The following is a 26,559-nucleotide window of genomic DNA, read 5'->3' on the forward strand; positions in this document are numbered from 1 at the left end:
TGAAATTCTCGTCAGATTTGGGAAGGAACGAGGCGAGATGTGGGGATCTCCTGACAGACTTCCACCAACCCCTTAAGGTCGCTTCCCAAGGATATAGGAACTTATGTGTTTACCAACAGAAATAGAAACCCCCATATCCATCACAGCGGGGAGAGGGAGCCTAAACAACTCACCTTCTGCCTTCTTTGGGGTTTGGTCTGAATTTTTTAAAGACCTGATTAGATCCTGTCTTACACAGGATCCTGTCATACACAGAGCTTCCCTTGGACCCCTTCTCCAGGTGGCCCAGCCACGTCATTTGGAAAGTTACTACATGTAAAGCCTAGCAGGGAATTGATAGTGTGCTCTGATTCAGTGCCTTCTCTGGCACCAGGCAGGAATGGGCAGTGCCATTATTTGGCAACATCTCAGAGAGAAAACCTAGGTGCTGCAGGAAGTCTTGTTTGTGACTCAGGTGGTGACAATCATAACATTCAACATGTTTTTAATGCTCTGCAATTTCAAAGTCTATTTTACTCATTGCAACGTCAATTTGCCCATCGCCTCCAGGGAGTCTCCACTCGATGAGGCAACTGGGACACAGAGGGTGACGTGCTTGAGGTCACATCGAGAACCCACAGCTGAGTCAAGATTGGGTCTTAAGTCCTGTCTCCTGTGCCAGGCCATTGGGAGATGGCACTTCTTTTGCAGATCGCTTTGGAGTCTCTTTACTCACAGGGCTTGGGACAGAAGGAGAAGTAGAGGCGTGGTTATTCTGTGAACTCACTGGGGGCATGTGCACCCTCAACGTCTTTGTTAATAAGGAGTTAACTCCAAAGTCGGTTTTCTCCTTGAGTATTCAACCCTGCCAAGCTTGAATTCCAATAAGTGGCTGCATTCAGTGTGTCTTAAATGGTCTCTTTGTGTGTGGTTTTTTTTTTAAAAAAAATCAATTCCAGTGTCAGGTATCGTAATACATTTTTGCAAGAGATTATTATAAGTTTTAAAGGGACAGACGGCATATGTGTTTTGTTAATGCTGGAGTTTGGGTTTGCTTTCTTTTTCACTTTCCTCCCTCAGCTAGTCTTACCCTACTTTGACCCTTTCTCCTTGTTATATCTATTTTTCTTGGCAACTGATAGGTGTTCAAATAAAGACTATCCTTGCCCAGGTCTGGTCAGAGACACTGGAACTTCATTTAGCTACTTGACGGTTGTAGCCTTCCACAAAGATAAAGACCCACATCTTACAAAGGAGAGAAATAAAGACCCACATCTTACAAAGGAGAGAAATGGGGAGGAGAGGAATATCACTAAATTACCTGCCTGCTGCCTGTTTTCTTTTTGGTCCCATCAGATTTCTCAGTAACTCGAACAACCCAATTAGATTAAGCAGTGTTAAAAAGTCCTATTAGGGCAAGATGTCTAATAATAACTTTTTTCCTGGTCTGCCTAAAAATCTCAAGAAAACATCTGTAAGTCCATTCCACACTGACAAAATTGGTTTTGGATGATCAGGTTCTGAATATTCTTCTAGCTTCTCTTCCCACTCTGGCAACGCTAGCAGTGGGGAAAAAAATTCCTTAAAGACATAGGCTCCAGTTTACCTGCAGGAAATTTGAGGAGGCAGTTACTCTCCTAATTAGAACCATGGGCCTTTGGAGAGAAGGGACCAGTTGTCCAATGTATGATTATGCAATGAATGAAGGAAAGTACCGAGCAGTTAATGTTCAGGGAAGGGGTTCTCACCACAGAGGGAAAAGTACACGTCCCTTTCTTAGACAACGACACACTGTCAAACACAGGCGACTGGTGAATGCCGTTGTAGAACCCAGGACCTGGGATATCATCCTGACAGGGAAGAGAACATAGTGTCATTGGGATACTTTCAATTCCATGGTGCTTTTCTGCAAGTTTTACATCCATTAACACTAAGCCTTACTGTAACCCTCTGGGACAGGCAGGGATGCCACCTCGTGGATGACAGCCGGGCTCCACCAATTCCTGACCTGCCCAGTCACCATCTCAGTTAGCAAGCGCTGGGGCTGGAATTCCACCCCGGGTCTGGGACCGCACCCCGCCAGGGCCCTTGCTCTTTCCACTGTGCTGTACTGCATTCCAGGAGAATGCTGTTGTTTCTTTGTGCCATTAGAGATATGAGCAGAAAATGCAATCCTGAGTGCGGCAGCGGCTGTGCAGTGTGTGTGTGGCAGTGTGTGTGTCAGTGTGTGTTGACTGGGTTCACCAAACCCACGGCGAGGGAAGGGTGACCGATTTCATGTTCACCACACCCCACCTGACTCAGCTTCCTCCCCAGCCTTTCAGAAGAGAAACCAGGGAGTGTTTCTGTTTATAAAGCAAAATGAAACAAAAACAACCTTCATCCCAAACAAGACCATTTCTAACTCTCAGACAAAAAGAGGCGGGTTCATGGGGCTCAAGTCCTAAGTGATGCGGGTACGGTAGAGAGGAACAAACAAAAGCTTGATTTCTAAGCTCATTTCTGCCGTCACAGTTAATGGGGCTTGGGTCTCATTTCCCATGCTAGTTACCAGGGGGAAGTAAATGTTGACAAAAGTTGGCCAGGCAAGTGACATGAAATGATAAGGATGCCCCACCGTCTCGAGAGTTTACCGGGTGCCTCCTTGGTGCCAAGAGCTTTTCAAAGGTTGTCTCGTTTAATCCCCCGGTGAGAAAGGGATGCCCCCATTTTATAGATGGAGACACTGAGGCACGTAGAGATGAACTTGCCCAAGGTCCCACTGCTGTCAGTGGCAGCAGCTGAATTCAGCGCTACATGATGGTGTACACAAGCCTTTTGCAGTGGGGCTATTAGCAGGTCCATTTTAAGGAAAGCGAAGCCCGGAGACGTTGGGGCCACAGCTAGTAAATGGTGAAGCGCAGATTTAAACCCAGGCAGCCTGACTCCAGAGCTTGCTACCTCCAAGACCTGCCACCCAGGCTCCTCCTGTCCCCACCATCCCTACTACCTTCCTCAGAGCAGAGAGAGAGCTCAAGGCACCATCAGGGCCTTCAAGGACTCTCCAGTGTGGCCCAAGCAGTGTGTGATTATGGTTTAATATAAGGGCTATTAGCAGGTTCTTATCTGTGCTGAATTTTAAATGCAGTGAGCCTTTGAGCCTTGCAGGTGGAGGCAAGGGAGCTGATTCCTGCCTTGTAGGTGATTATGGTCCCTGGTGGACAGAGGGGGAGCTGACTACCAGGAGAGTGAGGCAGGAGATGCAGGAGATGCAGCCCGACCAGAAGAGCCCTGGCATGTGGGTGCAATTTGAGGTGCTACAGGAAGGAACAGAAAGAGGTTTTTCTCGGGGGTTGTTTGCAGGAATGGCATATGTTTTTTTTGTTTGTTTGTTTTTTAAGTTTATTTATTTAATTTATTTATTTTTGGTTGCGTTGGGTCTTCGTGGCTGTGTGCGGGCTTTCTCTAGTTGCAGTGAGTGGGGGCTACTCTTTGTTGCAGTGCGCGGGCTCCTCATTGCAGTGGTTTCTCTTGTTGTGGAGCACGGGCTCTGGGCACGCAGGCTTCAGTAGTTACAGCATGTGGGCTCAGTAATTGTGGCTCGCAGGCTCTAGAGCGCAGGCTCAGTAGTTGTTGCACACAGGTTTAGTTGCTCCACGGCATGCGGGATCTTCCCGGACCAGGGCTCGAACCCATGTCCCCTGCATTGGCAGGCGGATTCTTAACCACTGTGCCACCAGGGAAGCCCATGGCATGTGTTTATTGATGGTCACTGCATGCCGGGCACTGTTCTGAGTACTTTATACACACTAGCTCATTTAATCCTCATTTTAAAGATGAGAAGACAGGGCCCAAGGTCACGCAGCAAGTAACAGAGCCAGAATTTGAACCCAAGCAGTGTGAGGACAGTCGACTCTTGACCACTAAGACAAACTAACTCTCAGACGAGTGCAGGATAAAATGTGCAGGATAAAAGGAAAAACAATCCCGCTGAGTTTTGAATTAGGATTCTAGCGTCAGTGCTGCTACTAGCTAAGTAACCTTGATCTAGTCACCTCTCTAGACCTCAGTTTCCTCATGTGTAAATCGAAGATGTTGCACTAAATGACTTCGGGCACGTATTAGCTTCCAGAGTCCCTACAGTGAGGGAAAGCTGAAGCAGGAAGTGTAACTGCGACGCTTCTAGGTTCAAAGAATAAACAGTCTTGGACATCTCCAGCCCCCAGTCTGCTGCCACACTCCCAAAACCAGCATCAGCCCACAAGAATTTTCTGGGCACCTATATGTGTCTGAGGATCTAGGGTTGCCAGATAAAACACAAGCCTGCTCCATCCCACCCTGCCCAGTTAAATGTGAATTTCAGATAAACAACAAAAAGCTATTTTAGTATAAGTAGGTCCCAATCAATATTTGGGATATACTTACACTAAAGTAGTTTGTTATTTATCTGAAATTCTAAATTAAGAATCCTGTATTTTTATCTGCTAAATCTGGCAACCCTACTGGACCTTAATCACATTTTAATTCTGCCACATTGCAAACTGGTTTGAGTCCAGGACAAGTAGGAAGAGAACTGTCACCTCTTAGCCTGGAGGGAGAGCATGCTGCCTATTCGCTCTTAATGAATATCCAAGAAGAGTCCTCCAGGCAGCAGGATGCTGGGGCTTGCCAGTGGTGGCTCCAGAGGGCGACTGTTAAATATTCTCCGAAATGTTGCTCGTGGTAGCTTGAAATTGACCAGGTTGGGGGCGGTATTTACACCACAGAGATTGGCCAATGCTCTAAATCAGAACTTTCCTTGTGGAGGAGAGAGCTGGTTTACCAGCACACCACCACCTGCACTCCACACCAAGTAAGTTTCAAAGCTGCCTGGAGGGAAAGGTCCAGCTGTAGGGGGCTCAAGCTTTCTCCTGCAAAAGCTAGAGGTGGTGGATGGATCCCTGGGAGGGCAATAAAAGTCCAGCCTTTGGCCTCTGAGATAACAGCTCATGTGACTAATGTTACATGAGGTTGATGAGTTCTGGCCTCTCAGCATCTCCCAGAGAGCGAGAATCCAAGTCGAAACTGGTGTGAACTCAGCCAGCCCTCGGCTTCTTGGCTGAGACCACCCCAGAAGGCAAAAACCAAATAAACCAACCAAATAAAATGGGTGTGGGGAGGGAGAAGGGAAGAGAACTATTCATTTGAGCTCTGCTGACTGCCTGTTGTGTGTTCCACGGGGAGCTCTGGGCCAGGGCTACACCCGTTGTCCTCTGTGCACGTGAGAACTGAATGAGTCAATGCTCGTCCCACCGGCCTCATCATCACCAGTCCTCAAGTTGCCACAACAGCCTCAAGGGAGCCAGGACCTTCCCTCGGCGGTTAAAGGCCCTCAGAGTGGGATGGAGCAAGAGATGATTGATGTTGCTGGGCAACATTTGGTGGAAATGCACTTTGAGAGCTCTTTTGAAGGATTAAAGTCCCAAATGGGCAACACGTACCAAGGGCGGGACACAGATTGACATTCACTTGACCTTGGGATAGGTTTACAGAGGTCATGAGGAGGAGGGGAAGGAGGGAGCAGGGCATTTACCCCCTCACCCCAGACAGCTCCTTAGGGTATGGCAGGGCCTAGTGTCCACAACCTGGACCCGGTCACATCTGCACACAGCCTGGATTTTCTAGTCCCGGTTTCATAGATTCTGTCCAATTAAGACTTTCAGGTTTGTCAGCCCATTTCCAGGTTGGAAAATGCGGTCTCTGCTGGATCATTGGCCAAAGCCCACAACACTAGAGCTGCCTTTTGACTCTTCAGGGATGTTCCGCTCTGCTTTGGTCTCTTATGGTGGTGGCCAGCTGGGGTTCTCAGGAGTGTACGAGATGAATGAAAACTAAGAGTCTGTGGAAGGGCTAGCGGTATATTATAGGAGGAAGACACGCCTGAGGTGGAAACAGAGCCCTGTCCTATGGTTAACCCACTGGCACAAGTGCCCAGGAATTTGGAGTTCCTGCGGGAAAAATTTCCTTTTACAAATACTTCTGGTCTTAGGGTCTCGGGACAATGCATCCATCCACCCTTTTCTCAGGCTGATGTGGCCAAAGTGGTGATAGCATGGGCCAGTGTCTGCCCCCAGGGCACGTCTCCTCACTGGGCCTCAGCCCTCTCATCTGTGAACCTGCAAAGAGGCAAGTGCGGGTGTGGAGATCTGTAGTTTTCAACCCCACTCCGGGCCTCCATGAGGAACTCAGGGGAAGGGGGCCCGATCGGCAGTGGCTTCGAGCAGCAAGTCCCCTTTACCCGCTCCACCGACGGGCCTCAGCATGGGATGCTGTCACAGATGGGGCCCCTCTGCTGAGCCCAGGGATTTCGGGGTCACTGAAGCCCTTCTGGTTCAAACTGTCTACAACCCTGAGAAGTGCCCCTTGTAAGACGCCCTTCCTCCTTTCTGCTTTCTCCCCTCTCCCCGCCCCAACTCCATACACTAACGCCTGGCATCAAAGTTTCCAGGCCTCTGACAGCAGAGGAGAAGGGAGAGGCAGGGAGCGTACTTCAAGCAAGAAAATGACACTTTTTTGTTCACAATGGGGATCTCAGAAATGAAAGATCCCTGGGCGCCCTCAGGGAGCAACCAGGAAAAGTGGGATGAGTTCTCTTGAGGAGATTGTTTCTTAGTGGCCCAGGTGAAGAGCAGGTGTGGGGGAAGCCCAGGGACACTGGCCACCTGGGCAGATGAAAATGGGGACCAGGTCTTTGCCCATCGCTGGCCTGGCTGGGTTGGAAACACAGTCAGACAAGAGAAGCCAAACCTGCATTTTCAAAGCATCAGTTTACGTCAGTAGCGTCTCTGAGCACCCGCGGTCCTCTTTTGCCGACCCCTCCTCTTTGTTAACGCTGGTGTCAGCTCATCAGCAGCCCTTTGAAATCCCCTGAGTGGAATGTGCGCCAAGACTCAATTCAACAAGCACACACTGAAGTCCGCTGTGGGCCAGGGCCCGGGCTGGGGCACCAGGATACAGGCGGTTGGCAGCTTAGATGTTCTAGGAATGGGATGGAGGAGACGCAGCAAAGCAACGCAAGATGGGTGGGACAAGTTCCCGTGGCTCGTAGACTTGAGTTGGGATCATTCATTCGACCCACTTTTGAGGGGCTTTGGGGGTCTGGAAAGGACAATGACTGCTGCCCGAGGAGTTCCGGCTGGGTGGAGACAAGATGCGCGTGCCCATTGCCACCCTGCCAAGCAGAAGGTGCTCGCGCATTCAGGGGAAGGGGTGCTGGCTTCCACCCGGGAGACGCGAGGAAACAGTGTGGGAGCCTGGAGCTGCTGCCAGGGTCGTCCTCACTCTGCCTGACCCTGGCTGTGCCACTTACTCAACCCTCTTTTTGTCCCAGAGTCATTATCTGAAAAGTGGGGATAACGGGACTTAGCTCCCAGGGCAATCGATTATGGGGATTAAATGAGTTCTTAAAGGCAACATCTTCAAGGGGAGCCTGGCACACTGTGCCAGCCAGGTGTTTGCGATTTCCACCAGCATGTCCTGCAGACCCCTGAGGAAGGGGTGCTGGTGACTGATATGGAAGTGGTCAGGCTTCTAGAGCAGGAAGGTCGGGCAGACCCCACTGTGGTTCAAACACGCAGCTGAGTGCACATGTGGGGAAATTATCCCCCTGAAGGTGGCGGTCTCTGCAGACTGAACTTCCTTTCATTGAAAAAGCTCTGACATTAAAAAATTCATTAAAAAATATCCCTGGTCTGGTGCCTTATCAAGGCAGTAAGTGAACCGTATTAACTTTGTACAATTTCACCACAAATTAAACACTGTCCTGCTTACCGCTGGGGAGGGTGGATTTGCTGTCAGGCTATGTCTGAAATTAACATGTATTTAAAAATTGTGCATCTAGAGGAAAGGGTGTCTGTATCCTACCAGTATCCCTTCCTGTGTGCCTGGAAGGGATTAATCAGGTTTAGGATCATGGAATAGTCATCCCTGGCAAGGGCCTACCTATTATAACATCCTTATTTTTACGATGAGGAAACAGAGATGCAAAGACTTTAAGGGAGTGTCCTTAGTGTTACACAGCTTGGGAAATAGTGACCACAATCCAGGGTGGCATGGGGACAGAATCGGGAGGTGGAGGAGGAAACTGTCCTTCGGGTGGCTGGGCTGTGCTCTGTCCCAGATTAGGCATGTCTCTTCATGCACCCAGTGTCAGCAGCACATCTGTACATAACTGTAACGTGTTCAGGGAAGCAGACTTCATTACTAGCAGCCAAAATTGCAGCCCGGACACCGAGCCCAATGAAGGTTTCCTCGTACGCAGCAGTCAGATTCTCATGGGGAATGGGAGCCGGGCAATGAGGCCCTGAAGTTTCTCTCCGAAGTCAGACTGATAAGGTAAGTGCACATTTCAGAGGGCACTGATTCTCTGTGTTAAAGGTGTGCTAGATGGGTCACAGAACGAATGTGAGGACACAACCAAGTCATGAGATGAGGCACAGGGTGTGTACGATTAATGTCATAAGAAGGGTGGTGAGACACCAGAGTTTTAAAATCTGCTTTTAATCTGTATTGCCTCACTAAATTATTGGGTGATGTTAAACAGAATTCTTAACTTCTCAATGCCCATTTCTCTCAGGAAGAATGAGAATAATGAGCAGGCAATAAGACATGTTCTTCCTGTTTTTATAGCTTGAAGAACCTAAAAAAGTATAATAATCCAAATTGTACATTTCAGATGAGGAAACTGAAGCCCGGAAAAGTCAAGTGATTAGTCTAAACCCGGTCAGCTAGTAACAGAGCAGAAGAAGAAATGGAGGGAGTCCTTCAGGCAAGAGAAAAATGATACCGGTTGGAAATCTGGATCTACATAAAGGAATGAAGAGCTCTGGAACTAGTAAATACGTAGGTAAATGTAAAATGTAGAACCTTGAGTATAAATTGATGCATTTAGATATAAACATAAAATTTTATATCTAAAAATGCATCTAAATTGATGCATTTAGATATAAACATAAAATTTAAATCATTTTTTAAATAATTGACTATTTAAAGCAAAAATAATAACCCAGGGGCCAGGGTTTATGGATCCCATGCCCTTTCTAAAAAATTCCATACTTATTTACAAAATGCTTTCAAATGCTTAGATGAACGTTTTCACATCGTCAAACCAACGCAACCACGTTTGAAAAGTACTAATCAAATTTCTGAGCTATTTCTCTCTATATCGGATGCTGCCTATAGCTTTGGCTGGCTACCACCTTGGTTCCTTCAGCAGAAAAATTTCTGAAAAGTAATAGTCGTTTAAAATGCAGACTTTAAAAGCCAGACCATTCAGTTTCTGGATTTGAGTCTTCAGAACATGATCATGTAGAATGGGGTCTACACACACGACATCTTCCCCTATCTTGAGTTTCGTCTGTTTGGCGGAGGCATTTTCAGAAACGCACGCGCTGACTTTCATAGATGGACTTGATGGCTTTGCGGGCCACAGAGGGAGGTGTGGTGCCATGTGTGGACAGAGCATGAGGCTTAGGAGTGAGGTGGGCCTGGGTTTGAGGTCTAATTCTTTCAACGTTGATTCAGCAGATATTCATGTGGGGCCTCTTATGTGTCAAACCCTGCATTGTGAGACCTCGGGTGGGTCAGTCATTTAACTTCCCTAAGCCCGGGTTTCCTCTTCTGTTAAATTAAGGTATAAACCCTTCCTCTTAGCATTGTTCAGAGGATTAGAAATATGGTCTAAAACTGGTTTCACGCATAGTAGGGATTGGTAAATGGTGGCTGTCATTATTTTTATTGGAGGTCGGCTGCAGATATCTGAGAGATGGACAGTATACTGTCGGTAAATTGACAAATGGAAAACCAGACAAAAAACAGACAGAGAGACAGATGGACAGTTAAAACATAGAGAGGAAACACCTGAGCGGATAGCTTATTTATCACCGTTGGAGAAAACCTGCAAGTAATTAAAAATATTTGTGTGTGTGTACACACACACTATATTCTTTACTATTTGCTTTCTCGGAATCCTAAAATATCAGAAGTGGAGGGAACTTAAACATTCTCTAGCTCAGCGCTCTTGTTTACAAAGGAAGAAACAGGCCAAGGGGCACAGGGGCTTGCCGAGGACTCACCTGGGTTCAGGACCCAGATCTCCCCATCCCCTCTCGCCATCTTGGCGAGGGGGTAGGATGAAAAACATTTTTAGAATGCAGCAAAAGGTAACTGACATGATGACTCCTCCAAAAGAATGTTATTCTAAAGGTCCTAGTTAAACGAATAAAGGAATGAAGATGTTAAAAGACTCTTGCGTCTGCGAGTTGCTTCCGTCCCCTGCTGGTGAGAGGGGAGAACATCAGACCTGGGCTGTCAGCCGGTGAAATTACAGAAGTTAGGTGAGGACCCACCAGGACCGAAGCAGAACGTTCCAGATCAAAGAGAAAAAGAGACACAGATATTTGGGGAAGAGGGTAAGGAAGGGGGAAATGCAGGAACAGTTCTAACACATTGTCAAAGGAAGCTTAAAAAAGACGGGGGTGTCATCACAAAGGTAATTTTACGTTTATTAGACTCGTTTATTTTTCCTTTTATGTTATTTGAAGAAAGTCTTGTTCTTCCTGTCATGTTTTGAGTGAGGCTGGGGGGAGGGGGGGAGGAAAGAATTTTTATCTTTTACTTCATACGTCTGGGATTTTTGCATTTTTGATTTTTATAGTAATTTTTAAAATACATTTCTTGTGAAAAAATGTTTGGTTTCAGTGTGGCCCCATAAGTCCAGACATGTTTTCCACTGGATTTAATATCTTTCCAGCTCATTCCTACAGCCCAGTCAGAGCGCACAGCTGGAGAGGGTGCTGCAGCTCCTTGGATGACACTGCCCTCTACTGGTCACAGAGAGAGACGCACCAGCCAGACTCGCGTGCCTGTCCCCTAAGGCTAAAATCCAGACTAAAAGTAAAGCATCTCTAAGACAACGCCATTACCTTTTTTCTTTTTTCCCCACGGTTTTAAAAACTCATTTAATGTGTTACTTTTCGACACAAAACATACCACAGGCTAAACTGATACAAACAACTACTACATTTGATTTTAACGAAAACGCCGAGAGGCGCGCCATTACCTTTTTATGGTAAAACCTCTTGGCTTGACTATTAAATCCTTTTTTTTCTGATTCTGGAATTCTGGAAGGCTGATATTTTAAAGGAATGGAGGATTGTGTTGGATACACAGCAGTAAAACCTAAACGACAAAAATAGAATAAAAAATAGCACAAAACACAGAACTGACGAATGCACAAAACAGAGAGCTGTTAACATTTTATTTTAAATGGAATAAAAAGAGAAACTTGCCTTTTGACAAGAGATAAACATGAAACTGGGTTGTTTTTTTTTAAAGACCCTCTTGGTAATTTATTGGTTCCCGCCCCGCCGTCCACCCCACCTTCCCAAGCACCTCCAGCTCTTAAACTAGTGAGACTTGGTCACACAGCTGAAGCATATTATCAAGGGAAGAGGAAGGATCCGACAGGAAAGGCGTTCTTGCCAAGGAGGAAGGGGACACAAAACCATTTGGAGCAGCCTTGGAAGAGAGCCAGGCAGGGGGACAGAGCAAGAGTCCTCACTCATCCTCAGCCCAGAATCACAGATCAGCGAAGCACCGTAAAGATACAGAGAGGTCAGGGAATCCCAGAGCAGAGTGGGGCTCGCTCTCATTCTTCAGGACACAGTGCAACACAGTGTAAGTTTAGGTTTCTGAGCAGACTTGGGGTGAAAAAGCAGAAGGATCATTTCTAGAAAATCAAGTTAAAACTTTATATGTCTGGGTTGTGATGTATAAATGATATACAAACTCCCCCTTTTACATTCCTTCCAGTGAATGGTGCAGAGAACCAGAGCAAAGAGAGCTATACAGAGAAAGAGTTCCGGAGATGTGCACTAGGTTCCCCTCAAGTAGTTTCCTGAGTATCAATCAGCCCAGGCATGTGAGAAAACTCCCCAAGGCTGGGGAAAGATTCACCTGAAAAAGTTAGGGTAAGCAATATCTGAACACTGGGAACAGGAATAGCTCCCGTTCCCACAAGTCAGAGTGGAAAACCTCATAATTCATGGGACACAAGGAGAATATGCAGAAGGGTTTCGCCTCAGAAATAGGGTAAAATTACCCCCAGGCTAAATGCTTCTCTGGTTCCAGCTAACAAAGCTTAAAAGCAAGACTTGAAAAGATCAAACTTCCCAAGTAACTTAACTGCATCCCAGAACAAAGCACAAGAATTCATAGGACTACTAAAATATACAGCACCCAACAGGTAAAAATAACTGGCATTCGATAAAAAATTAATGGGCATACAAAGAAGGGAAAAAATACAATTCACAATGAGGAGAAAATAAACAATCGATCAAATCCAACTCAGAAATGATATAGATGATAGAATACAAGAACATTACATTACAATAATAATTGCATTTGATATGTTCAAGAAGCTGGAAAAAAGATTGAACTTATTAAGTAGGTGCATGGAAGATATAAAGAAGATCCAAATCAAACTTCTACAGATGAAAACTAAAAAGCCTGAGATTAAAAATACACTAGACACTGCAGAAAAAAGACTAGTGAACTTGAAGACATTGAAATACAAACCATTCAAAACACAGAGAGAAAAAGGACTAAAAAATACAGAGTATCAGTGAGCTTTGTGAAAACTTCAAGGAACCTAATATACGTTCCAAAGAAGAGAGGTGGGAGAGAGGAAATAGAAAAACATCTTTCAAGAAAAAAATGGCTGGAATTTTCCAGATTTGATTTAAAAAAACATAAACCTGCAGATCAAAGAAAGGCAGTGAAACTCAAGCACATGAAAACAGGAATTTAACTCCACCAAGGCACATAATAATCAAATTGCTTTCTGTTTTTTTACTTTTAATTTATTTTTTAAAAGTTTTTGGCCTCACCACTGTAGCATGTGGGGATCCCAGTTCCCTGACCAGAGATCGAACCCGTGCCCCCTGCAGTGGAAGCACAGAGTCCTAACCACTGGACTGCCAAGGGAAGTCCCCATCAAACTGCCTTTTTAAAGTGATAGGAAGTCATAAAATCAGGCAGAGAAAAAAAGACACACAAAGCAATAAATATAACAGCAGATGACCATCAGAAACAACGTCTGTTAAGGTACCGGAAGGGAAAAACTATCGGCCTAGAATCCTGTACCCTGTAAAAATATCTCTCAAAGATGAAAGCAAGATAAAGACTTTTGAAGATATACAAAAACTAAAAGAATTAATCACCAGTAACCTGGAACTACAAGAAATGGAGGGAGTCCTTCAGGCAAGAGAAAAATGATACCGGTTGGAAATCTGGATCTACCTAAAGGAATGAAGAGCTCTGGAACTAGTAAATATGTAGGTAAATGTAAAATGTAGAACCCTGAGTATAAATTGATGCATTTAGATATAAACATAAAAGTTAAATCATTTTTTAAATAACTGACTATTTAAAGCAAAAATAATAACTCTATTGTGGCATTTATAACGTATGTAGAAGTAAGATGTTTGACAGCAACAGTGCAAAGGCAAGGAAAGAAAAAATAAAAATATACAGTTGTAAGGTTCTTCTACTATATGTGAAGTATAATAATATCACTTGATGGTAGAATGTGATAAAATTAAAGATGTATATTATAAACTCTGTAGTACAGATCAGCAAACTTGTTCTATAAAGGGCCAGATAGTAAATATTTAAGGTTTTGCAGGCTATATTGTCTCTGTTGCAACCATTCAGCTCTGCCATTATAGAGTGAAGGAGCCACAGACAACACATAAACAAATAGAGGTAACTATGTTCCAATAAAATTTTATTTATAGAAACAGGCAACAGGTCAGATTAGGCCCAAGGGCCAAAGTTTGCCAACCCTTGCTCTAAAGCAACCACGAAGAAAACACTGCAAAGAGTTATTCCTAAAACGCCAACAAAGTAGACAAAATAGAAACACAAAAATATTCAATACAAAAGAATCCAGAAAATGTAAATAAAGAACAGATGGGACAAATAGAAAGCAAATAGATAGATGGTAGGCTTAAACTCACACACCAATAATCACATTTAATTTAAATAGTCTAAACATCCCAATTACAAGACAGAGATGGTTGGATTGGATAGAAAAGAAAGACCTAACTACATGATGTCTACAAGAAATATACTCAATATAAACCCAGGAACAGGTTAAAAGTAAAAGTATGGGGAAAAGATACACTATGCTATCAAAAGAAAGCCAGGTATTAATATCAGACAGAGCAGATTGCAGAGCAAAAAATATTACCTGCAATAAAGAAGGTAATTTCATAATGATAAAGCAGCCAATTCCTCAAGAGAATATAACAATTCTAAGCACTGATATACTCAATAACAAGAAATTCAAAATACAGGTAATAAAAACGGATAGAACTGCACGAAGAAATAGAAGATTCCACAAAAATTGTCAGAGATTTCAAAATCCCTCCCTCAATAATTTAACCAAGTAGATAGAAGATCAATAGACATACACGACTTGAACAATACTATTACCTAACTTGACCTAACTGACATTTATAGAACACTCCACCTATCAATTCTATACAATCTATCCTAGAAAACTGAAGAGAAAAAGACATTTCCCAAATCATTCTATGAGGCCAGTTACTACCGTGTTACCAAAGCCAGACAGAGTCATTACAGAAGGTGAGAGGGAATCACTATAGATCATTAACCCTCATAAATATACACGCAGAAATTCTTATAAAAATGTTAGCAAATTAAACTCAACAATATATAAAAAAGATAACACAACAAGATGAAATGAGGTTTATCCCGGTGATCCAAAGATAGGTTAACATTTGACAATCAATGTAATTCACCATATTGACAAACTAAAAAAGAAAAACTATATGGTCATGTCAATAGAGGCAGAACGGAGTCATACAATATGTACTCTTTTTTGTCTGGTTTCTTTCACTGAGCACAGTTATTTTGAGATTCATCCATGTTGTTCAAGTATCAATACTTCATTGTTTTTTATTGCTGAGTGGCATTCCATTGTATAGAAATGTGACAATTTTTTATCCATTGTTGATGAAAATTTGAATTGTTTCTAGATTGGAAGTATTACAAGTAAAGCTATTAACAACATTCAATCCCAAGTCTTAAAATGGACATAAGTTTTCATTTCTCTTGGGTAGATACCTAGGAGAGGAATGGCTGGATCATACTTTAACTTTTTCGAGAAACTTCCAAACCCTTCTCCAAAGTTGTGGTATCTTTGTGTATCTCCACTATTAGTGTGTGAGACTTACTGTTACTTCCCATCCTCAACAACAATGGGCAGTCTTTTTTTAAAAAAATAATTTATTTATTTTTGGCCGTGTTGGGTCTTTGTTGCTGCACGCGGGCTTTCTCTAGTTGCGGCGAGCAGGGGCTACTCTTCGTGGCAGCGCGCGGGCTTCTCATTGCAGTGGTTTCTCTTTTTGCGGAGCACGGGCTCTCGGTGCACGGGCTTCAGTAGTAGTGGCTCATAGGCTCAATAGTTGTGGCTTGCGGGCTCTAGAGCACAGGCTCAGTAGTTGTGGCGCACGGGCTTAGTTGCTCCACGGCATGTGGGATCTTCCCGGACCAGGGCTCGAACCCATGTCCCCTGCATTGGCAGGCAGATTCTTAACCACTGCGCCACCAGGGAAGTCCCATGGGCAGTCTTTTTTTTTTTTTTTTTTTTTTTTTTTGCGGTACGCGGGCCTCTCACTGTTGTGGCCTCTCCCGTTGCGGAGCACAGGCTCCGGACGCGCAGGCTCAGCGGCCATGGCTCACGGGCCCAGCCGCTCTGCGGCATGTGGGATCTTCCCGGACCGGGGCACGAACCCGTGTCCCCTGCATTGGCAGGCAGACTCTCAACCACTATGCCACCAGGGAAGCCCTGGGCAGTCTTTTTAATTCCAGCCATCCCATTAGATGTGTAGTGGTATCTCATTGTGACTTTAATTTGCATATCTCTAGTGACTAATGATGTTGAGCATCTCTTCATATGCTATTTACTACCTGTTTATCTTTTTTTTTTTTTTTTTGGTAAAGTGTCTGTTTAGTAGATGGAGAAAGCACTTTGTAAAATTCAGTGTTCTTTTATGATTAAAAGAAAACCCTAGCAAACTAGAAATAGAAGCAAATTTCCTTAATCTGATAAAAGGTATCTATCACAAAAGCCTACACCAAACATGTTACTGAAAGCTTTCTCTTGAGATAGAGAACAAAACCAGGTTGACGGCTTTCATACTTCTGTTCAACATTGTACTGAAGAACTCTAACCTGTACAAAGGCCAAGAAAAATAAATAAAAATACATAGATCAGAAAGGAAGGAAATAAAGCTGTCATTATTCATAGACAAGATTGTATATGGAGAAATTTCAGAAGCATCTATAGATAACCTATTAGAGGTAATAACTGAATTTAGCAATGTTAATATACAAAAATCAATTAATTTTATTTCTATGCCAGCAGCAAACAATTAGAAAATGAAATAAAAATAGTACCATTTACAACAGCATAAAAATCAAATGCCTAGAATAGATATATAGAAGATATGCAAGGCCTCTACATAGAAAACTATAAAACATTATTGAGAAAAATTTAAGAAAATAAAAGAAAGGATACACATGGATTGGAGAACTCGATATTGTAAAGATGTAAATTATCCCCAACTTGATGTCTAGAATCAATGCAATCCAAATCAAAATGACAGTAAAGATTTTTTTTAGGACATTAATGTGATGATTCTAAAATTTATACGGAAATTCAGTGTGGCCAAGAGTAGCCAAGATAAACATAGTACATAGCTGAAGGACTTATACTAGACAAGAAAAAAACTTGTTATAGAGTTACAGTAATTAAAGGTGGTATTTGAACAGCATAAAGAATCCGGAAGCAGACCTGCATATACATAGACATGATTTACAACTATGATAGCACTGCGGAGTAGCAGAAAAAGAACGCTCTTTCAATAAATGGTGCTGGGCAATTGGATATACATACTGAAAACAATAGATTTGGACGTCTTCATACCATACACACAAACAATTCCAAGTGAATCGTAGGTCTAGACGTGAAAGGTAAAATAATACAGTTATTAGAAGAAATTATTTTGGGATAGGCAAAGATTTCTTAAATAGGACAGACATTACACACTAACTATAAGGGAAAATATTGATAAAATGGCCTATAGTAAAATCAAGAGCTTCTCTTCATTAGCACACCATTAAGAGAATGTAAAGGAAAGTCACAGACGGAGGGAAGATATTTACTTTACCTATAGCCAACGAACGGATACATTTCTAGAATGTTTTCAAGAACTCCCAAGAAAAGAAAAACCCAATAGAAAAAATGGGTAAAAAACGGGAACAGTCACTTCTCCAAAGAGAATATCCTAAAAGTCAGCCAACACATGAAAAAGTGCTCAATCTTTTTGATCAAAGGACGATGCAAATTAAAACCCTGATGAGCTAAAAGTGCTGGTGAGGATGTAGAGCAACTGGGATGATCATACATTGCTTGTAAGTAAGTAAAATTGGCACGCTCACTTTGGAGAACTAGTGGTATCAACTGAGCTGATCATAAACACACTCTGTGACCCAGCAATTCTCCTAGGTATAGACCCAAGGAATGTATACATACATGTCCCAAAAGACATGAACAAGAATAGTCATAAAAGCTTTTAGTCATAGTGCCTCAAGACAGGAAACAATCCAGATGTCCTGCAATAGTATAATGGATAAACTAATTGTGGTACATTAGAACAAAGAATGCTATGCCATTTTACGGCAATGAAAATGAACTAATCACTGATACATGAAACATGAAGTTAAATCTCTCAAACATGAGATAAATAAGCCTGAGAGAAAAGAGTTCATATTGTATGATTCCAATTTATATAAAGTTCAAAACAGACTAAAGTAATTAATGATATTAGAAGTCAGGATAGCCGTAGTGTTTACATTTGCAGAGAAGGGGGATAATGCCCAGGAAGGGACAAGACAAGGGCTGCTGGGATGCTGGTGTTTACCGCGGGGTCTGAGAAGTGATTCCATAGGTGGTGGTTTCTTCGTGAATATTCATTAAGCTGTACAATTATGATTTGTTTTCTGAATATATATTAATCTTCAATTTAAAAGTATTAAAGAAAAAGAGAGAGCACTAAATCAAAAGGTGGGAGGAAGAAAGAGAGGTCCAGCTGTGGGTTTGAGAGCAGCAGGGACTCTAGAGGCTCACCAGGGAGGTGGTAATACCCCTAAAAGAAAAAGCAGTGGAGTGAGTGAGGATCTTGGAACGAAGTTTCCAGCCTCAGCAATGATTCCCCAAGCCCAGAGGTAGTCCCGGATTAGTGCATACTAACAAAACCAAAGGAATACATGGGCTGAGACAGTGGAGCTCTCACCTGTCTGGATGGATGACCCATGATCTGAGTACCTCTCCCCTCCCTCACCCAGACTCCCATCGTCACATCACCTTTTTCTACTAAGAAAGGTCCAAAACTTGAAATAAGGAGGAATAGCATTTGTGCCAGTAATGGCTGGAGTTTAACTTTCCAACAACCTGGCAGAATGGGGGCTTGGGTTAAGTTTTAGGAAATAAAGTAAGATCTCTTCCTCCTTTTCCCCCCCACCACCATCCTTTCTTCTCATAGTTTCTTCCCAATCATCACCCTAGAGGCAGTGGGAGAATGACCAAAGCAATCTATCTGATATACTTAAGAGTGGCCTTGTGGGTATAACCCAGGATTTACTATATCCCCCTAAAATTTGCTCTTATGTACTAAAATGAACATATGTCAGGAGCTCTCGTCCCTAAAGACCTCTGTTATAAAATTCACTAGACCTTTCTGTACTTTGTCAGTCTTTCTGGAATATTTTTTGCCAGAGTGTTGGTCTTTTTGCATGGAGTTGTCCATCTTAGCAAAGTTCTGTGATATATTCCACGTGTTTGATGAAAAACTTGACTGCGTGTTCTTCTAAGCACCTGAAACAGCAAAATACAGCATTTGTAGGGATCACTTCACAATCTTGGTAAGTATGTTGATTGGGTTCTGTTGTATCTGCAAGATAAACTGAGAAATCTTGTGGGTAGAGGCTGAGATTTACCAAGTTCCACAACCCCAAATCCCAAACACATTGCACTGCTTGTAGTAGGAACTCTGTAAGTGGTCTCTGTTGATGTTGCTTACAGAGCTCCTGTAGGCTTGAATTTTATAAATTTATTTCTACTGAGATAATTTACATACAATATAATTCATCGGTTCAAAGTGTACATTTTTAAGTTTTGGCAAGTGTTTACAATTGTGTAAAATATCACAACAATTAAGATATAAATATATCCATCCTCCGCCTCCCCAAAGCTCCCTATGTCTCTTTGCAGTCAATACCCTCCTAACCCTGGCATCTGGAAACCACTGCTTTTCTTTCTGTCACAATAGTTGCCTTTTCTAGAATGTCATATATGTGTAATCATACAGTATATATACTGTTTTGTGTCTATTTTTTTTCACTTAACACAATGCTTTTGAGATTCTCCCATGTGGTAGCGTGTATCAATAATTTGTTCCAGTTGCTACACATTCTCACCAACACATTTGGTAAGTCTTACTAATTTTAGGCATTCCCGTGATTGTATAGTGGTATCTCATTGTCATTTTAATTTGTATATTTTCATGTGCTTATTTGCCATTTGTTTACCTCCTTTGGTGAAGTGTCTGTTCAAATCTTGACTATTTTTTAAACAATTGGGTTATCTCACTATTGAGTTATAGAAGTTCTTAATATATTCTGGATACAAGCCCTTTATCATATATGTGTTTTAGAAATATCTGCTCCCAGTCTGAGGCTTGCCTTTTCATTTTCTTAACAGTGTCTTTTCAAAAGCAGAAGTCTTCATCTTGATCAGGTCGAATTTATCGATTTTTTTTTTTATGGTTTGTGATTATTTTTTGTCTTGTCTAAGAAATCTTTGCCTAACTCAAGGTCACAAATATTTTCTCCTATAAATTTTATGCTTTTAGCTATTATGCTTAGGTCTAAGATTCATTCTGAATTAAATTTTATATTTGGCATGAGATATAGGTCAGGTTTATTTTATTGCATTTAAATATTCAATTGTTCTAGCACCATTTGTTGAAAAGAATATCCTTTTCTCTATTGAATTATTTTGGCATAGTCATCAAAAGTCCAAGAATTCTGTTCTTTTGACCTATATGTATACCCTTATACCAACAGTGCACTATCTTGGCTTTATAAGTTTTGAAATCGAGGTAGTTGCAACTTTGTTCTTCACTTTCAAAATTATTTTGAGTATACTAGTTCTTTTTAAAGTTATTATTATATAAGTTTCAGGAGTACAGAATTGTAATTTGACACCTGTGTAGGCTACAAAATGATCACCACCACAGGTCTAGTTACCATCCATCACCATACAGGTCATGCCCTTCACACATTTCACCCCCCCCACCCCCCCAACACACTCCCCCTCTGGGAACCATTGGTACTGGCCCTTATAAGCTCTTTCAAATTACCATGCAATTTATACAACTAGCAGGTCAATTTCTACCGAAAAACCTCTTTGGATTTGAATTGGGATTGCACTGAACCTATAAAACAATTTAGAGAGAATTAATATCTTAACTTTGTCGAGTGTTATGATCCATTAATGTGGTATATTTCTCCAATTATTTTCAACATTAAGTATGACGATGCTAATTGTAGGTTTTCTTTTTTCTTTCTTTTTTAATTTCTTTTTTAATTTTTTTTGCAGTCCGCGGGCCTCTCACTGTTGTGGCCTCTCCTGTTGCAGAGCACAGGCTCCGGACGCGCAGGCTCAGCGGCCATGGCTCATGGGCCCAGCCGCTCCGCGGCATGTGGGATCTTCCCGGACTGGGGCACGAACCCGTGTCCCCTGCATCGGCAGGCGGACTCTCAACCACTGCGCCACCAGGGAAGCCAAGCCCTGTAGGTTTTCTTATAAAAGCATTTTATCACTTCCAATTCTAGTTTCTTCAGAGTTTTTAACAGGAACAGGTGTTGAATTTTATCAAATACTTTTTCTGCATCTATGGAAATGATCACATTATTATTCTTTTTGAGTATTCTAATGGGATTATATTGATTGATTTTCAAATGTTAAAACAACCTAGTATTTCTGGAATAAATTCTACTTGATCATGATATACTATCAATTTTGTATATTGCTGAATTCAATTTACTAAAATTTTGTCAAGGATTTTTTTGCATCTGCATTCATGAAAGATATTAGCCTGCAGTTTTCTCTTTTTTGTAATGTCTTTGGTTTTGGTATCAGAGTAATGCGGGCTTCATAAAATGAGTTTCTCTTTTATTTTCTGGAAGAATTTGTGTAGAATTGGTATTATTTCTTCCTTAACTTTTTGATAGAATTTATGAGTAAAGCCATTTGGGCCAGGAGTTTTTTCAGTGGGAATGTTTTGTTTGTTTGTTTGTTTTTTTGCGGTACGTGGGCCTCTCACTGTTGTGGCCTCTCCTGTTGCGGAGCACAAGCTCCGGACGTGCAGGCTCAGCGGCCATAGCTCACGGGCCCAGCCGCTCCGCGGCATGTGGGATCCTCCCGGACCAGGGCACGAACCCGTGTCCCCTGAATCGACAGGTGGACTCTCAACCACTGCGCTACCAGGGAAGCCCAGTGGGAAGGTTTTTTAATGACAAACTCCATTTGCTTGTTAGATATAGGGTCTTCAGATTATCTATGTCTTCTTGAGTGAGCTTTGGTAATTTGTGTCTTTCAAGGAAGATTTTCCATTTCATCTCTGTCGTGTAATTTATGGGCATTAAGTTGTTCATAATAGTCCCTTATTATCCTTTATGTCTGTAAGTTCTGTAGTAATATCCCTCTTTCATTTCTGATATTGGTAATTTGCATCTTATATCTTTTTGTTAAGACTGGCTAGAAGTTTATGTATCTTTTCAAAAGAAAACAGCAAGAGGTTTCATTGATTTTTTTCCCATTTCTGTTTTCTATTTCATTTACTTCTACTATTACCATTATTATTTCCTTCTTTCTATTTACTTTAGGCTTCATTTGCTCTTCTTTTTCTAGCTTTTTAAGGTGGAAGCTTAAATCTAGGAATTTAGACCTTTCTTCTTTCTTAATATAAGCATTTAATACTGTGAATTTTCCTTTAATCCCTGTTTTAACAGCATCTCATGTATGTTGAAATGTTGTGCCTTCATTTTCTTCCTAAACTAGCTTCTATTTTTCATATAATATCTTTTGACATATGGTTTATTTGGAAGACTGCTGTTTAATTTCCAAGTAGCTGGAGGGATTTTGAGTTTTTCTGTTGTTATTGGATGGAGGTTTTTAAAAAATGTCAATTAGGTCAAATTGGTTGATAATGTTGTTCAAGTCTTTTATATCCTTATTGATTTTCTCTTTATTCATTCTTTCAATATGGAGAGAAAAGTGTTGAAATCTCCCACACTAAATTATTGTGAATTTGTTTATTTCTTTTTTAAGTTTTGTCAGTTTTTGTTCCATGTATTTTAAAGCACTGCTTGGTGCATGCACATTTATAATTTTTACCTCTTCTTGGGGAATTGAACCCTTTATCACTGTGAAATGCCCCTCTTTATCCCTGGTAATATTCCTTGTTCTGAAGTCTATTTTTTCTGATATTAATATAGTCACTCCAGTTTTCTTTTGACTACTGTTAGCAAACTGTATCTTTTTGCATCGTTTTACTTTTAACCTATCCGTGTCTTTATATTTAAAGTTGGTTTGTTAAAGGTAACATACAGTTGAGTTGGATCTTGGTTTTTTAAAATCTGTTCTGGTTATCTCTTTTTTTTTTAAGAAGATGTTGGGGGTAGGAGTTTATTAATTAATTTATTTATTTTTGCTTTGTTGGGTCTTCATTTCTGTGCGTGGGCTTTCTCTAGTTGTGGCAAGTGGGGGCCACTCTTCATCGTGGTGCGTGGGCCTCTCACTATTGCAGCCTCCCTTGTTACGTAGCACAGGCTCCAGATGCACAGGCTCAGTGGCTGTGGCTCATGGGCCTAGTTGCTCCGTAGCATGTGGGATCCTCCCAGACCAGGGCTCGAACCCATGTCCCCTGCATTAGCAGGCAGATTCTCCACCACTGAGCCACCAGGGAAGCCCTGGTTATCTCTTTTTAATTGGAGTGTGTAAAACTTTTACATTTAATGTAAAAATTTATATGGTTGGATTTAAATCTATCATTCTCCTATTTGATCTTTGTTCCTTTTTTCCTTCATTCTTTTGGATTAAATGAGTATTTCTTATGATTCAATTTTACCTTCATTGCTGATATATTAGCTATACCTATTTTATTTTTAGCAGTTGCTTTAAGGTTTAGCGTTTACATCTTTAATTTATCACAGTAAAAAAAAAACACCACTTCACATATAACGTAAGAACTTTACAATAGTATACTTCCATTTCCCACATTCCATACTTTTGTTGAGATACATTTTAGTTCTACATATATTATGAATCTCATGTTATTATTTTTTTTTAAGACTTGTTTTAATTTTATTCGGTTTTTGGCTGCATTGGGTCTTTGTTGCTATGCGCGGGCTTTCTCTAGTTGCGGCGAACGGGGACTACTCTTTGTTGTGGTGCACGGGCTTCTCATTGCGGTGGCTTCTCTTGTTGCAGAACTCGGGCTCTAGGCATGCAGGCTTCAATAATGCAGCTCACGGGCTCAGTAGTTGCAACATGTGGGCCCTAGAGTGCACGGGCTTCAGTAGTTGCGGTGTGTGGGCTCAATAGTTGTGGCGTGCAGTCTCAGTAGTTGTGGCACATGGGCTTAGTTGCTCTGCGGCATGTGGGATCTTCCCAGACCAGGGATCGAACTCATGTCCCCTGCATTGGCTGCCACCAGGGAAGTCCCTCGTGTTATTTTTCATTTAAACAGTCAATCATTTTTTAAGGAGATTAAAATAAGAAAAAATGTATTTTATATTTACCATTGTCAGTGTTCTTTAATTCTTTGGGTTTATCTAAGCTTCTGTCTGGTATCATATTCCTTCTGTCTGCAGAACCTATTTTAACATTTCTTGAAGTGAAAGTCTTCTGATAATGCATTCTCTAGGTTTTTGTTTGCCTAAAATAATCTTTTTTCCTTTCATTTTCTTAGTCATTTTTATTGGTAATAGAATTCTGTGTTGACAGTTTCCCTCCTCTCCCCAACTTTAAAATATATTACTCCATTGTCTCCTAACTTGCGTAGTTTATGATAAGTGATCCACTGTAATTCTTATCTTATGTCCTAATACATCTTTTTTACCCACTATTTTTAAGTTTTTCTGTTTATCACTTTTATTCAGAAATTTGATGATGATTTTGCATCATTTTATTATTTTCTTTATGTTTTTACTATTTTGGATTCATTGAAATTCCTGAATCTGCAGATTTATAGTTTTCATCAAATTTGGAAAATATTCAGCCATTATTTTTTCAAAAAATTTTGAGCCTTTCCCCACCCTGGCTTCTTTCCTGGAGCTACAAGTATACGTATATAGATTACTTAATATTGTCCCACAATCACTGAGATTCTGTTCTTGCCCCTCCCCCCCCACTTTCATTTGGAGAGTGTATATTGCCTTTAAGTTCAATGATCTTCTGTAGTTTCTAATCTGCTGTTAATCCCATCTATTATATTTTTATTTCAAATATTGCATTTCTCATCTCTAGAAGTTACATTTGGGTCCTTTTAAAAAATATTTTCCATTTTTATCTTCATTATGTTCATGTTTTCCTTTACATATTTGAGCATGTTTATAATACCTGCTTTAATGTCTTTTTCTACGAATTTTTAAATTTTTATTTATTTAATTTATTTATTTTTGGCTGCATTGGGTCTTTGTTGCTGCACACGGGCTTTCTCTAGTTGCGGTGAGCGGGGGCTACTCTTCATTGCAGTGTGTGAACTTCTCATTGCGGTGGCTTCTCTTGTTACAAAGCATGGGCTCTAGGCGTGCAGGCTTCAGTAGTGGTGGCTCAAGGGCTCTAGAGCACAGTCTCAGTAGTTGTGGTGCATGGGCTTAGTTGCTCCACGGCATGTAGGATCTTCCCGGACCAGGGCTCGAACCCATGTCCCCTGCATTGGCAGGCAGATTCTCAACCACTGTGCCACCAGGGAAGCCCCTTTTCTACTAATTTTATGATCTCTGTCATTTCTGGGACTGCTAATATTGACTGCTCTTTCTCTTGGATATATGTCATATTTTCCTGTATTTTTCATGTCCAGTAATTTTGTACTGGACGCTGGACATTGTGAGTTTTACACTGTTGGGTACTGGATTTTGAAGTATTTCTGTAGAGTGTTGCATTTTTTTTCTGGCACAATTTCCAGTAACTTACAGACACATATGCTCCTTTCCAGCTTTTTAAGCTTTGTTATAGTGAATCCAGAGCAGCTTTTATTCTAGGAATAATTTATCTCCACTACTAAGACATGATATTTCTATAGACTCTGCCCAATCAATCCTCATCTGATACAGTGTCTCTCTATTCTGGTTTATGGGAACATGAAGTAGTCCCAATTCTGTATAAGGCCCAGAAATTGTTCAGCCTACTGCTTTCTGGTGGTTCTTTCCCAGTCTTAGTTTCTTCTCATGCATGTGCCCGTCATTCCTCAGCCAAAGACTTGAGGAGAACTCTCTTCCTATTTCTGAACTTTTTATGTGCAGGTCCGTCCTTTATGGTGTTCTACCCTGTAAATTCCAGCTGCTTTGGTCTCCCTGAACTCTGATTTCTATCTCCCCAGCTCAGAAACTGAGGTTTCCCTCACCCTGAACCGTGGCCTAGAAACTGCCCCCAGCACTAAGCTGGAGCAATTGTGGGGCTCACCTTGTTTTTCTCCTCTCAGGGATTACAGTACTGGGCTCCCTGTTGTTCAATGTCTAAAAACCATGATTCCTATATTTCTCTGTTTTTTTAGTTGTTAACAGCAGGAGCATGATTTAATTTTCATAGAAGTTAATCTTTCATGAACAGACTTGAGTTTTATTTTGCTCACTTTTTTCCTAAGGAACGTACATCATTTATAAATACTAAGGAATGAAGGATTGAATAAATGATGTTATGCTCTACCAATCCTTTGCTCCTTCAGTATTTACTCTTCACTTTATTCTATCACCCTCACAGCAGCAATTCTCAATCATTTATGGTGGACAATCTATACTAAAAACTTAATATTTAATATAATTATTGGCAACACACTCAAAGAAATTAAGAAATCAAAAACAACAGAAACAAGTCAATATTGATCACAACACAATCACTACTCTAGTATAAGAATGTCTTTTAGGATCTATAAAAGCAGCCACTATTCACTTATCACGTCTCAGTGCAGCGTTGTTGTCTTAGTAATAACCATCTACTTCCCTAGCTGCAATAAAGTTGTTATTTTTTAAATGCATTAGTGTGCTAGAGTTATGAGTAATTAGAAGAGGTTTAAGCTTCCTATTACAATGGTTATATGTACATATCATCAAATTTTTGGAAAGATAAATTGAAAAGATTGAAAAAAACAATCCATATTCCTACCACCCAAAGACAACACTATTAAT

The 26,559-nt window shown here is 41.4% G+C and overlaps 1 protein-coding gene across 1 annotated transcript in view; it reads right to left on the minus strand.

The window, feature by feature from the left end:
* The window catches only part of STPG1 (sperm tail PG-rich repeat containing 1), a 50,983-nt gene that overhangs the window by 21,890 nt on the left and 2,534 nt on the right, over positions 1 to 26,559 (minus strand). The window contains exons 3-5 of the mRNA XM_065889763.1: positions 18,821 to 18,961; positions 11,057 to 11,175; positions 1,728 to 1,829 (exon numbers count right to left, since the gene is read on the minus strand). Of these exons, the coding sequence (XP_065745835.1) occupies positions 1,728 to 1,829; positions 11,057 to 11,175; positions 18,821 to 18,893 (294 nt within the window). The 5' untranslated portion in view covers positions 18,894 to 18,961. The remainder of the gene's footprint in view (positions 1 to 1,727; positions 1,830 to 11,056; positions 11,176 to 18,820; positions 18,962 to 26,559) is intronic.

This window comes from Phocoena phocoena, chromosome 1 (assembly GCF_963924675.1).
Source record: "Phocoena phocoena chromosome 1, mPhoPho1.1, whole genome shotgun sequence".
Lineage (NCBI taxonomy): Eukaryota > Metazoa > Chordata > Mammalia > Artiodactyla > Phocoenidae > Phocoena > Phocoena phocoena.